General features: G+C 41.0%; 1 protein-coding gene across 5 annotated transcripts in view; it reads left to right on the forward strand.

The window, feature by feature from the left end:
- tmem232 (transmembrane protein 232) overlaps window positions 1-13826 on the forward strand; it is a 132964-nt gene that overhangs the window by 67358 nt on the left and 51780 nt on the right. For all 5 annotated transcript variants that reach the window (XM_059644700.1, XM_048526942.2, XM_048526943.2 and 2 more), the window contains 2 exons: window positions 5308-5477; window positions 9980-10158. In XM_059644700.1, coding sequence (XP_059500683.1) covers window positions 5308-5477; window positions 9980-10158 — 349 coding nt within the window. The remainder of the gene's footprint in view (window positions 1-5307; window positions 5478-9979; window positions 10159-13826) is intronic.

Genomic DNA, 13826 nt, shown 5'->3' on the forward strand with positions numbered 1-13826 from the left:
ATAGTGACCATAACTGCCTCACATTCTACATAGCTATGGAGAAGGAGAGGATTAGGCAGAATGGGAGGATATTTAATTGGGGAAGAGGAAACTATGATGCGATTAGACATGAGTTAGGAAGCATGGACTGGGAGCAGTTGTTCCATGGTAAGGGAACTATCGACATGTGGAGACGGTTTAAGGAACAGTTGTTGGGAGTGATGAGTAAATATGTCCCTCTGAGACAGGCAAGAAGGGGTAAGATTAGGGAACCTTGGATGACGAGAGCGGTGGAGCTTCTAGTGAAAAGGAAGAAGGTAGCTTACATAAGGTGGAGGAAGCTAGGGTCAAGTTCAGCTAGAGAGGATTACATGCAGGCAAGGAAGGAGCTCAAAAATGGTCTGAGGAGAGCCAGGAGGGGGCACGAGAAAGGCTTGGCAGAAGGAATCCGGGAAAACACAAAGGCATTTTACACTTACGTGAGGAATAAGAGAATGGTCAAAGAAAGAGTAGGGCCGATCAGGGATAGCATAGGGAACTTGTGTGTGGAGCCTGAGGAGGTAGGGGAAGCCCTAAATGAGTTTTTTGCTTCTGTCTTTACGAAAGAAACAAACTTTGTAGTGAATGAAACCTTTGAAGAGCAGGTGTGCATGCTGGAATGGATAGAGATAGACGAAGCTGATGTGCTGAAAATTTTGTCAAACATTAAGATTGACAAGTCGCCAGGCCCGGATCAGATTTGTCCTCGGCTGCTTTGGGAAGCGAGAAATGCAATTGCTTCGCCACTTGCGAAGATCTTTGCATCCTCGCTCTCCACTGGAGTCGTACCTGAGGACTGGAGAGAGGCAAATGTAATTCCTCTCTTCAAGAAAGGAAATAGGGAAATCCCCGGCAATTATAGACCGGTAAGTCTCACGTCTGTCGTCTGCAAGGTGTTAGAAAGGATTCTGAGGGATAAGATTTATGACCATCTGGAAGAGCATGGCTTGATCAAATACAGTCAACACGGCTTTGTGAGGGGTAGGTCATGCCTTACAAACCTTATTGAGTTTTTTGAGGATGTGACTAGAAAAGTTGATGAGGGTCGAGCTGTGGATGTGGTGTATATGGACTTCAGTAAGGCATTTGATAAGGTTCCCCATGGTAGGCTCATTCAGAAGGTCAGGAGGAATGGGATACAGGGGAACTTAGCTGCTTGGATACAGAATTGGCTGGCCAACAGAAGACAGCGAGTGGTAGTAGAAGGAAAATATTCTGCCTGGAAGTCAGTGGTGAGTGGAGTTCCACAGGGCTCTGTCCTTGGGCCTCTACTGTTTGTAATTTTTATTAATGACTTGGACGAGGGGATTGAAGGATGGGTCAGCAAGTTTGCAGACGACACAAAGGTCGGAGGTGTCGTTGACAGTGTAGAGGGCTGTTGTAGGCTGCAGCGGGACATTGACAGGATGCAGAGATGGGCTGAGAGGTGGCAGATGGAGTTCAACCTGGATAAATGCGAGGTGATGCATTTTGGAAGGTCGAATTTGAAAGCTGAGTACAGGATTAAGGATAGGATTCTTGGCAGCATGGAGGAACAGAGGGATCTTGGTGTGCAGATACATAGATCCCTTAAAATGGCCACCCAAGTGGACAGGGTTGTTAAGAAAGCATATGGTGTTTTGGCTTTCATTAACAGGGGGATTGAGTTTAAGAGTCGTGAGATCTTGTTGCAGCTCTATAAAACTTTGGTTAGACCGCACTTGGAATACTGCATCCAGTTCTGGGCGCCCTATTATAGGAAAGATGTGGATGCTTTGGAGAGGGTTCAGAGGAGGTTTACCAGGATGCTGCCTGGACTGGAGGGCTTATCTTATGAAGAGAGGTTGACTGAGCTCGGTCTCTTTTCATTGGAGAAAAGGAGGAGGAGAGGGGACCTAATTGAGGTATACAAGATAATGAGAGGCATAGATAGAGTTGATAGCCAGAGACTATTTCCCAGGGCAGAAATGGCTAGCACGAGGGGTCATAGTTTTAAGCTGTTTGGAGGAAAGTATAGAGGGGATGTCAGAGGCAGGTTCTTTACGCAGAGAGTTGTGGGAGCATGGAATGCGTTGCCAGCAGCAGTTGTGGAAGCAAGGTCATTGGGGTCATTTAAGAGACTGCTGGACATGTATATGGTCACAGAAATTTGAGGGTGCATACATGAGGATCAATGGTCGGCACAACATTGTGGGCTGAAGGGCCTGTTCTGTGCTGTACTGTTCTATGTTCTATGTTCTATGTTCTATGTTCTATGTTCTATGATGTGTGAGCCTACCACACAAGACTATCTGCATGCCAAACAGCATAAGCAGCAAGCGATAGACAGAGTTAAGCAATACAACCAACAGATCAGGTCTTCTGAGGGACATTACTGTCAGACTGAGCTAGATTCAAGGTGTAAGTATGCCAAAATGATGAGATAAACTCCTCAACCTCACTCTTATCAATCTTTCTGTTACAGATGACTCCTCATAGTCCACATAAAGATAAAATCTCTCCCTCACATTAAAATCCCACTGTTGTGGGGTGTTGCCAAATCATCCTAAACAGACCAAAAATGGATACTCATAAGGCACAATTGTCATCAGCCATTAAGTTATATATAACCACAGAGTAATATCAAGGCCAAACATCACCTTCATCATTATCAATCCAGCAGACTAACTTTAGTTCAATGTGCAGCTACATGGCTGAAGCAGTGCCAGATGTAGCTTAGAATGTAACATAATAGGCTATGTATGTGTGAAACACCAAAAGGAACAGGATATAAAGGATATAACAGGATAAACAAGGATATATTGGATGCATAAAATTACACAGGATTTATACAATATACAACAGGGTATATAACTGCTAAACATTCTAACCCCCAATGGAATGGAATATAATTCTGGAGCCCAATGCAGTTAATTGATAGCAGCAGTGGACAATCTGAAAGCTAACACATGGAGGAAATTTCATGTGACAAAATCACATTTAGGTCTTTTCCCTTAATCTTTGCTGTTTTCTCCTTCTTCAACCTTCCCACTCCTTCCAGCCCTCTCTCCTCTCCTTTAAAATCCTCATTATGTAACCCCCTTACAACTCAGAAGGAACTATCATATAACCACCCCCCCTTTCATTTTTCGCATTGATCAGTCTTTATCCTTGCTTTTGTTTTCAACCTTTACATCTATTCAAGTGCGTACATTAAAAAAACTCTTTAACCTCAGTTGCCTCTGTGCAAGGAATATGTGTCTTATAATTAGCAGATGATTGTAATGTGTTGCCCACCCTACACCAAGTTTGGAAGTCATTCACTTCCATTCTGCAGTAAACCTAGCCCAAATGTTTCTAAAACAAAACTCATGTGCCAATTGTCACATCTCACTAAGACAGCGTGCTGGAAATCAAGCCCCACTATTCCTACATTTCCTCTCCAGAAGTCTGATATTTTATGCCAAAATATTCACACACCCAAGCTGTCTAGCTAGTCAGGAGCCAATCACATAGTTGGTGACAGGCAGAAGCCTTTGTCAATAATGACTAGCCATTAAGGAAAAGACCAATCAGCAAAGCCTCTATTCTTATGTGCCTCATGCTCTCACTTGTTCTCAAACTAGATTGCCGGTCCTGTTTGAACTAGCAGCTGTATACACAAAACCGTAAAGAGTGTCAGGTTATTTTCTTTTTTAAAAAGTGCAGCAACCCTTCAACAATCCCTGTATTTTTTTAAATAGTGTTTTTTCCCCCCCATTTCAGTCCACAGTCACCAATACAGAAAAGTTTTTTTTATAGCCTTTACAGTGGTCATCCCATCTCCCATTTGTACTTCATAACAGACAGCAGAATCAGGGTGAGGTGGAAGTTGATAGTGGATGAATATAGTAACATAATATCATTTTGAATGTACTAGGCAAACACAGATGCAGAAGGCATTGCTTGCAGCTGGCTGTATAATGCATTGTAACTTTTCGTCCATTGAGTTTAGTGGATATACGTATTCCTGATCCTTACTGGGTCTCTGCCTAATCCTTATCTTGTAATGAGTGCTATTGATTGCCCAAGTGATCCACATGCAACACAGTGTGGAAACAATGGGGCTGAGTGGGAGGTTTAGCATCATTGGTAAGTATGTGGGAGTAAGTGGAGTGTATCCACCTGACCTGAATTCTGAGTGCTGGTGACCTATGATGGATGAGTAATGAGAATAGAGTGCATTGTGCTGTGTGGAGTGATTGATAGGAGCTATTAAGTGCAGATTGATTCACTGATCACTCACAGAGAGAATAAACCTCTTCTAGCAATGCAACCAGGCCCTCAAAACCAGACTCCAGTGGTGATCTCCCTACTCAGTTTCTCCTGACCATTCCTTTTGAAGGATGATCCTTCAGGGCCTCTGTCCCCCACAGGAGTTTGAGTTAGTTCTTTATTTTGATGCATTTTCATTACTAAGACATCCTGCAACAAATGGATAAACCTGAGAATTCTCTCTTCTCCGGAGTTCCACTTACATAACTCCTACTTGCAACTAGTACACACACAGCAGAAGTTTTCAAATGGATCTTCAAGAGGGGCAGACTGGTTTGAAGACGAATAAGCTAACTTCACCGTGTGCTACCAAGGCACATTGCTGAACCCTAGATTAGTGCTAAGAAAGGCAGTAGCATGGGCCCAGATTCCTCCAAGGCTACAATAATCTTAATGAGGAGGTAGCATGAAGTCTACATACTGCTTGTCTTAGTAGTAATGGGTCCCTATAATCGATCATAGATCTGAATAAAGTTTTTTTTTAATCTTTACTCTCTTCTGTCAAAATCTATTCACCAAAAATGTTATCCACCATTGTTCACTCTTGAACGTTTTTGGAACTGCCATAGACGACCTGTTTTCACTCTAAGCGATGCATTAGGCAAATGATTTAGCTCAACGCCAGGATTACATCAAGTCACGTGTTATTTATTTTTTCAGCCGCCATCTCATCCTCCCCTGATTCCCTCTTGCCAACTAGCCAATTGCCTGCCACCACCATCCTGTCACTTGTCTGCCTTATGCTGATATATTTTTACTGTTATGCATCGAGCCTGCTTGAACTAGTTTTATTCATGGCTCCTAAGCACTTGACCCTATTTCTAATTAACTGCTGAACATCAGCAACTCTTCTGTCCTTATGTACGCTGACATTGCAAATGGTTCTGCTTGGATACTGTCCCACTTCCTTTCAAACCCATCATCAACATCAATGCTGTCATCAAAACTAAACATATTTAATCCTTCTATGCCTGACAGTGAACTACCTTGTTTCTGATATGATTTTCATGTTCTTAGGTCTACCAGAACGTGAAGCCTGTTATCAATCATTCCCAAATATTTTGCTGGGTATTCGTTTCATTATTACAACAGGAGAAATCATTTGTGGCTCTGTGAAATCGAATGAAAAATATTGTCAAAGGAATGGTGATTTGGTTGAAGACACAAACAAAAATGTCTGTAGCCAGGTAAGGAATATTGACTGAGATAACACGGTGTGAAGCTGGATGAACACAGCTGGCCAAGCAGCATCAGAGAGCAGGAAAGCTTGACGTTTCAGGTCGGCACCCTTCTTCAGTTTTTTCTGAAGAAGTCTCCTGACCCGAAACGTCAAGCTTTCTTGCTCCTCTGGTGCTGCTAGGCCTGTTGTATTCATCCAGCTTCACACAGTGTTATCTCAGATTCTCCAGCATCGGCAGTTCCTACTGTCTAAGGAATATTGACTGTTAGGTTTAGTTCAATTTCAAATTTTGTCAACTTCTAACTTGTAATTTATCAAAGTAAAAGTAGCTATTTAAATAAATAACAACTGTGACAATTCTCAGAAACTTATAGAATTTTTTTTAGCATTATTGATCATTTAGTAAATGATGCCAGACAGACCGATTCTGGGAAATTATAATATTTTCCATGGATCATGAAAGTGAAGATAACATGTAAAATCTGGCAGCATAGCACTGTAATCTTGACAGCCTGGATTGGCTTAATAAAAATATATTTATTAGTTAAAATATTTGTTCTTGTGTCAAAACGGTACTTTTTTGTCTGTAGTGCATGTGCAGTCAGGGCTATGACATAGGCTGACAAGATGGCTTGCTGAAGTATCCCCACTGCTCCTCTATTCACTGCATTCCATATGTACCAATGTCAGTAGCATTGCATGCAGAAGCAACCCTCATGGAAAATCATGGCTCGTTCCAAAGATGTTGCTTCCCCTCCCAGCATTCCGTCTTCAGTGTGTCACTGTATCGCTGAGCTCAACCCTCATTATCCCTCTTTAACTATAGGCCTGTTGTTACTGAAGCTGGGAGCCACATCCCTGGAAAAGGAGATGGGTGCAGCAACAGAACTGGGAAGGACAGCATGTCAGTTGGAGACAGCCAGGCAGCGAGAACTTGAGTTTTGAAGGATAATATTGTGGACATACATATACTTTTCTGCTCCTCTTTGTCAGCCCCAGCCTCCCTGAGATCTGGACCACACCCTGCAGAGCCAATTTGGAGATTACCTTTCACCTCTGTCACTGCTGCATGAAATAGTGAGCCTTTTTACATGTTCTGTGAAGACTGTATGTATTTTCTCTTCAGTTTCCTTTATTTTGTAAGTGGAGTAGTCAGACCTCTCTTTAAGAGTGAAGATAATTTTAAACAATTGTTTAATTGAGGCTCAGAAAGTAGATCATAAGACTATAAGACATAGGAGGGGAAGTAAGGCCATTCGGCCCATCGAGTCCACTCTGCCATTTAATCATGGCTGATGGGCATTTCAACTCCACTTCCCGGCACTCTCCCCGTAGCCCTTGATTCCTTGTGCGATCAAGAATTTATCAATCTCTGCCTTGAAGACATTTAAGGTCCCAGCCTCCACTGTGCTCAGTGACAATGAATTCCACAGGCCCACCACTCTCTAGCTGAAAAAAATGTCTCCTCATTTCCGTTTTAAATTTACCCCCTCCAATTCTAAGGCTGTGCCCATGGGTCCTAGTCTCCCTGCCTAACGGAAACGACTTCCCAGCGTCCACCCTTTCTAAGCCATACATTATCTTGTACGTTTCTACTAGATCTCCTCTCAACCTTCTAAACTCTAATAAATACAATCCCAGGATCCTTAGCCGTTCATCGTACGTTAAACCTACGATCAGGAATTAAATACATTAGTCAGACAGGTCTGGCTGAAGCTGCACCTGAAGGAATTTCAGAGTGGTATTATCTTAAAAACAGAGCTGTAATGAGGATGTGAAGATTTCCTCACAGATCTGCAGGTGAAGAATGGGCAGTTGTTTCGCAAAAAGTGATACTGCCTGGCTGTTGTAAGGAAAGTAGTATGTAAAAAAATCATATGGCACGTAGGAATATGGAAAATGCAAGCATCAATAAGCAGAAATTTTGCATGGCCAAGACTTTATAAGAATATAGTGCAATTCCAGAAACTATTACTTCAAGAATCATTACAGCTAAGGTAGTGGTGCAGAATGTAAACTTCATTTTTTCACTCTGTATAACTTACCAATCGAGATACAATCTGATCACGGTTCTAATTGTATATCTGAATTTTCCAGGACATCATCAGCAGTTTGGTCATGAAGTCAACTGCATATAATTGACAAAAACAGGGAGCTCTGGAGAGATATCATCAGACTCTCAAAACCAGGATAAGAGCATATTGACATGAATATCCACAGGATCAGATAATGAACTAAGATTTCTTTCTGTTTGCAACCAGAGATTCCCCAATGAATCTACTGGGTTTACTTGATTTGTATTGAACTATGTATGTGAGACTAAAGGTCCATAATGATTCATTAATGAAAAATTTGCAAGACAAAAAAAGCAAATCCACAATGCTGGATTTCATGTCCAGGATTCTAGAGAGACTCGTAGAAGTATTTAAAGACAATGGGAGAAAATGAAAGAATGGGCAGAAAGACATGCTATAACTAGCCCAACATAGGCCCAACTATCTTCTGCTGCTTCATTAATGACCTTCCATCCAACATAAGGTCAGAGATGGAGATGTTCACTGATGATTACACAATGTTTAACTCCTCAGATACTGAAGCAGTCCATGTCCAATTGCAACAAAACCTGGTCATTATCCAGGCTTGGGCTGAAAAGTGACCAGTAACATTTGTGCCACACAAATACGAGGCAATGACCATCCTGAATAAAAGCCAATCCAACCACCGCTCTTGACATTCAATGATGTTACCACCACTGAATCCTCCTCTATCAACATCTTGGGCGTTACTATTGACCATAAACTCAACTGAACTCACCATGTAAATATGATGACTACAAGAGCTAGTCAGAGGCTAGGAATACTCTGGATAGTAATTCACCTCCTGACATCACAATTGATAAAGTTATTTTAATCCAGAGCCCTTTAAATTTTAAACTATGTCAGAAAGAGTTAGAAACACACTGTTCTAGCAATTCCAATATTGTTTGTATCATCAACTAATAATGATAAGAGTTGTCATTATGCCTTTATGGCTGCCTTCCGTGAGCCATAATTATCTCATCATGGGAACTTCTACATTCACAGTTTGCTTAACAGCTCAGGTTTTTAAAGGAATAATAATGTGGTGTTGTGAATATACAATTACTTTTATAAGGGATTAAACATTTGTGCTTCAAACATTTGAATGGACTTTCATAAATGGGAGTTATTTTTATTATAGTGAAGGCTATAGTAGATATAGATGCCTTCATTTTATTTCATCTCAACATGCTCATGAGGTCTTTGCATGGTAGATATAGGGTGACTTGTCTTGAAGGGTGTAAGGATCAAGGGTTGTGAGGGTGTTGACATGAGTTAGCCTTACTTTGGCTGGGGGCTTAAAGAGGCTGTAGTAGTTTGTTGGGGACCCTGGGCTGGCATTAAGTTGACATTGGAGCATGGAGGTGGCATGGGGCCATGTTGACTTGAATTGAGGTGTGAGAGAGAGAGGGTCTGAAGTTTAACAAAACAACTGAGACATAGCTTCATGAAATAAAGATAATCCATTTAAATAGCTCCTCATTATTTGGCAATCCCTCCGCCTATCTCTGATCTATTTCTGGGGGTGATGGACTGACTCAATTCTTAGTTCCCTCCCTCTCTCTGAAAGTGTAAATTGTCTCTAATGGGATATTTTCAAATGTGGCAGGTTTGCTGAGTCAGGAAATCCTCTGACTGGAGCTAGCCATCTTGGTAGAGACAATCTGGCCCATGGCCTCTAGGTTTCATGGCTACCCACGGCTTAGACATTTTCATCTTTTTAAACAAAACTGCTCTATACGTAATAAATTGCTTTGTCTTTCAGGAGAATAAATGACACTTTATCTTAATTGAATTACAAAGATCTAACAACTTGAAAAGCTTATAGATGGATCTGATAGCTAATTTGATGGCATGGCTCAATAGTGTGTCTGTTTTATCAGAGGACTCCGAAATGTAGATTATTTATTATTTGGCTTGAATACAGAAATCTCTGCAAGTTTGAAAGCTTATTTTCCCTGAAGCATGGAATTCTGAGAATCATGGCACAGAGTAAATAATATCCCAACAATGTATGAGCATGGAAATTGCTTTGAACAATTTTATTAAGAATTCTTGACTGTTCTGTTTCCTTCAAGTTCCTTTTGACATTATTTTAATCTATTTATTCCAATCTGCTGAGCATCATGGTTCACAGTGATTTGCTGGTTATGATGTCCAGTTTAATTTGGAAGATAGTTATCTACAAGTAGATAAAATTTCCAGTTTTTACTTTATTATAAGAGAAAGAGAAATACAGCAGGTTGGTAGCATATGAGGAGAGAGAGACTGTTACAATGTCAAGTCCAATATGACTCTTTTGCAGTTGAAAGATGCTGCCAGATTTGTTGTACTTCCTGTTTTTACTTCAAATTTCTAACATCTGCAGTATTTTGCATTTATTATATTGTAATTGCTATTTCTTTATCAAAATGTCTTTTATCATCTTCAGTCAAGAACAGCTTGTCAGTGTCCTCGGCAAGTGGCTGACCCCCAGCAGAAAGTATGTAACATCAGCCCAGTGCTAAGGCAATGCCTCCTGGTTTGGATTTATGTGAGACATAAAATTCAACTCTTGGATGATATTCTGAAACATCTTCTCCTAAGGGAGCAACTGTGCAATACAGATTGGTAGGTTTAATCACTTTCAAAAGATTGCATTTGCTTCCAGGTTTAATAAATTGGCAATAAATGACAAATATTACTCAGGAGAGTAAAATATTGCTGCCAATGAGTGTTAAATCACCTTATTTGACAGAATGAGGGCACCATTTTATGACTTGCCTAAAGACAAATATGTATTTGCATCCAATTTTATGTCAAGTAGTTTTCATGTGAGAATATCTTTCTAAGCTACAGTGTCCACTGTTCATTTGTTATCATACTTTTTAATCATATTGTGCTTCACAATTTGATCAATAGAACTATTGATTATATTTTAATCTTTTGGATTCTAAAGAAATGGGAGCAGTATCGGTAAAGTATCATGAAAGATCATTTCTATCCTATTCCTTGGGATACTTGGACACGAGTACAAATATCCATTTGCTCAGATTTTCAGCACTTATACAGTGACATTGAAATCTATTCGGCATGACTGAACAAAATTGATAAAATGATATTCTATACATATAGCTTAAGATGGAAGGTTAGGCTTTGGCTTAAGAATGCATATTAAATTAATGTACAAGTAATGAACAGGGTGCTGAAGAAGGCTTTAGGCACACTTGCCTTCATTGGGCAGAGCATTGAGTATAGGAGTTGGGATGTCATGTTATAGCTGTACAAGACATTGGTGTGGCCACTTTTGGAGTACTGTGTACAGTTCTGGTCACCCTGCTATAAGAAGGATATTATTAAATTAGAAAGGGTTCAAAAAAGATTTACAAGTATGTTACTGAGGCTGGAGTTATAAGAAGAAGCCAGATAGGTTGGGACATTTTTTCCCTGGAGAGTAGGAGGTTGAGGAGGGACCTTACAGAGGTTTATAAAATCACGATAGGTGTAGGTAAAGTGAATAGCCAAGGATTTTTTCTCCAGAGTAGAGTTTAAAACTACAGGGCAGAGGTTTAGGGTAAGACGGAAACGATTTGAAAGGGATTCAAGGGATAACTTGTTCACACAGAGGGTGGTGCATTAATGGAATGAGCTGCCAGAGAAAATAGTAGAGGCTGGCACAGTTACAACATTTAAAAGGAATTTGGACAGGTGAATGAATAGGAAAGGTTAAGAGAGATGTGGGCCAAATGCAGGCAAATGGCAGTGGTTTAGTTTAGGAAGCGTGCTCCACTTAGTTGAGTTGTACCAAAGGTTCTGTTTTTGTGCTGTGTGATCCTATGACTGTGAATCTATGTAAGTAAAATCTCACAGGAAGGAAACACAGGCCATTTAGCGAGCTACATGATTACACCAAAGATTCACAATGCAACCTCTTTTTGATTGTGACTTCTCACCACAAGCGTTGAATCACCGGATATGACCCTGATCATTTTTCTTGCACTATAAAAAATGACTAAAGGCTGTGTTATTGTGATCCAGCTCATTGTGACATTCAACTGTAGGCGAATGCTTATTTTTATAGTACGCCTGCTGTGACCATCTTCAGATTTTACACACAGGGGGTGGTGTGTGTTTGGAACAAATTGCCAGAAAAAGTAGTGGAAGTGAGTACAATTACAACATTTAAGAGGTATCCGGAAGGGTACATAAGTTGGAAGAGTTTAGACAGATATGAATTAAGAAAAGCCGGCATAGATCTGTTAAGGGAAAATTGAAGTGAGTTAACTTGCTCGTGTTTTTCTTCTGAAGGGTCTAGGCCCGAAACGTCGGCTTTTGTGCTCTGAGATGCTGTTTGGCCTGCTGTGTTCATCCAGCTTCACACTTTGTTATCTTGGATTCTCCAGCATCTGCAGTTCCCATTATCTCCGATACAGCCAGGTAGTTGGATTACCTCAAGGAAAGGTGGGACAGATAGGCTGGTATGAAAGAGACTTCTGTGGCTAACCCAATCTCAAACAAGTATGCTGCTTTGGAAAATGTAAGGGGTGATAGATTCTGTGGGGAATATAGCACCGGCAGCCAGAATTCTGCTACTGAGATTAGCTTTACTATAATGAGGGGTATGTCAGGTTCCAAGTGGTTGATTGTGACCTGGGACTCTCTGGACAGGGGCATTGTTTCTGCACTTGTCAGCAAGACATCAGAGTGGTATGTTGCCTCCCTGGTGCCATGGCCAAGGATGTTTCGGAGAAGGTGTAGTTTACTCTCAAAGGGGAGTGACCAGCAGGAGGTCGTTTAACACAGTGGTATCAATGACATAGGAAGAGAAGGGGATAGTATTCTGAAGAGAGAATATAGGAAATTAGCAGGAGGTTAAAAAGTAGGTCCTCTAGGGTAATAATATCTGGATTACTTCCAGTGCTACGTACTAGTGAGGGTAGGAATAGGAGGTAGAGTGGATGAATGTGTGGCTGAGGAGCTGGTGCTGGGGTCAGGGTTTCACATTTTTGGATCATTAGCATCTTGTCTGGGGTAGTAAATGACATTTTCAAAAAGGATGGGTTATACTTGAATTGGAAGGAGGCCAAAATGCCGGCAGGGAGATTTGCTAGTTCTCTTTGGGAAGCTTTAAACTGGTGTTGCGGTGGGTGAACCCAAAGAGTTAATGAGAAGAGGAGCAAGTCAAAACAGGCAAGAGGAAGGCAGAGAATGAGGTAAGACTGAAATCAAACTGCACTTATTTCAATGCAAGAGGCATGACAGGTAAAACAGATGAACTCAGGCCCCGGTTAAAAACATGGGACTGGGGTATCATAGGTCTTCCAGAAAAGTGGCTCAGGAAAGAGCAGGACTAGCAGCTTAAATTCCAGGGTATAGATTCTACAGGAAGGATGGAAAAGGGGGCAAGAGAGGAGGGGAAGTGACATTTTTGGTTAGGGATAACATTTTGGCTTGGGGTATTTAGAGAGGATATTCCTTGGACTACATGCAATGAAGTTATTTAGGTGGAACTGAGAAATAGAAAAGGATTGATAGTCTTATTGGGATAGTATTATAGGGCCCCCAGTAGTCTGTGGGAAATTGAGAAGCAAATTTGTAAGGAACTCTCAGATATCTGTGAGAATGATGGGATTGCAATAGTAGGGGATTTTAACTTCCCAAACATAGACTGGGATTATAGTGTTCAGGGCCTGGATTTTGTGGTGGTGGGGGTGGGGGAGGGTAGCGGGGAATGGAATTTGTTAAGTTTGTTTAAGAAAATTTTCTTATTCAGTATGTGGACGAACCTACCAGAGAGGAAGCAAAACTTGACCTTCTCTTGGGAAATAAGACAGGGAAGGTAACTGAGATGCTAGTGGGAGAACACTTTGGGGCCAGTGATCATAATTCTATTAGTTTTAAATTTGTTATGTAAGAGGATTGATCTGATCTAAAAGTTGAAGATCTAAAATGGAATAAGGCCAATTTTGATGGTGTTAGGCAAGAACTTTCAAAAGTTGATGGAGTGGGGAGACATTTGCAGGTAAAGGAGTGGTTAGAAAGTGGGAAGCATTCAAAAATTAGATAGCGAGAGTCCAGACGCAGTGTGCTCCTGTTAGTGTGAAGGGCAAGGCTGGTAGGTAGAGGAAATGCTGGACAACTAGAGAAATTAAGGCTCTGGTCAAGAAAAAGAAGGAGGCATATGGTAGATATAGACAGCTGGGATCACATGAATCCCTAGAGGAGTATAAATGCAGTAGGAGTATACTTAAGAGGGAAATCAGGAGGGCAAAAAAGCCATGAAATAGCTTCGGCAGATA

The sequence above is a fragment of the Stegostoma tigrinum genome, chromosome 3 (assembly GCF_030684315.1).
Source record: "Stegostoma tigrinum isolate sSteTig4 chromosome 3, sSteTig4.hap1, whole genome shotgun sequence".
Taxonomy (NCBI): Eukaryota; Metazoa; Chordata; class Chondrichthyes; order Orectolobiformes; family Stegostomatidae; genus Stegostoma; species Stegostoma tigrinum.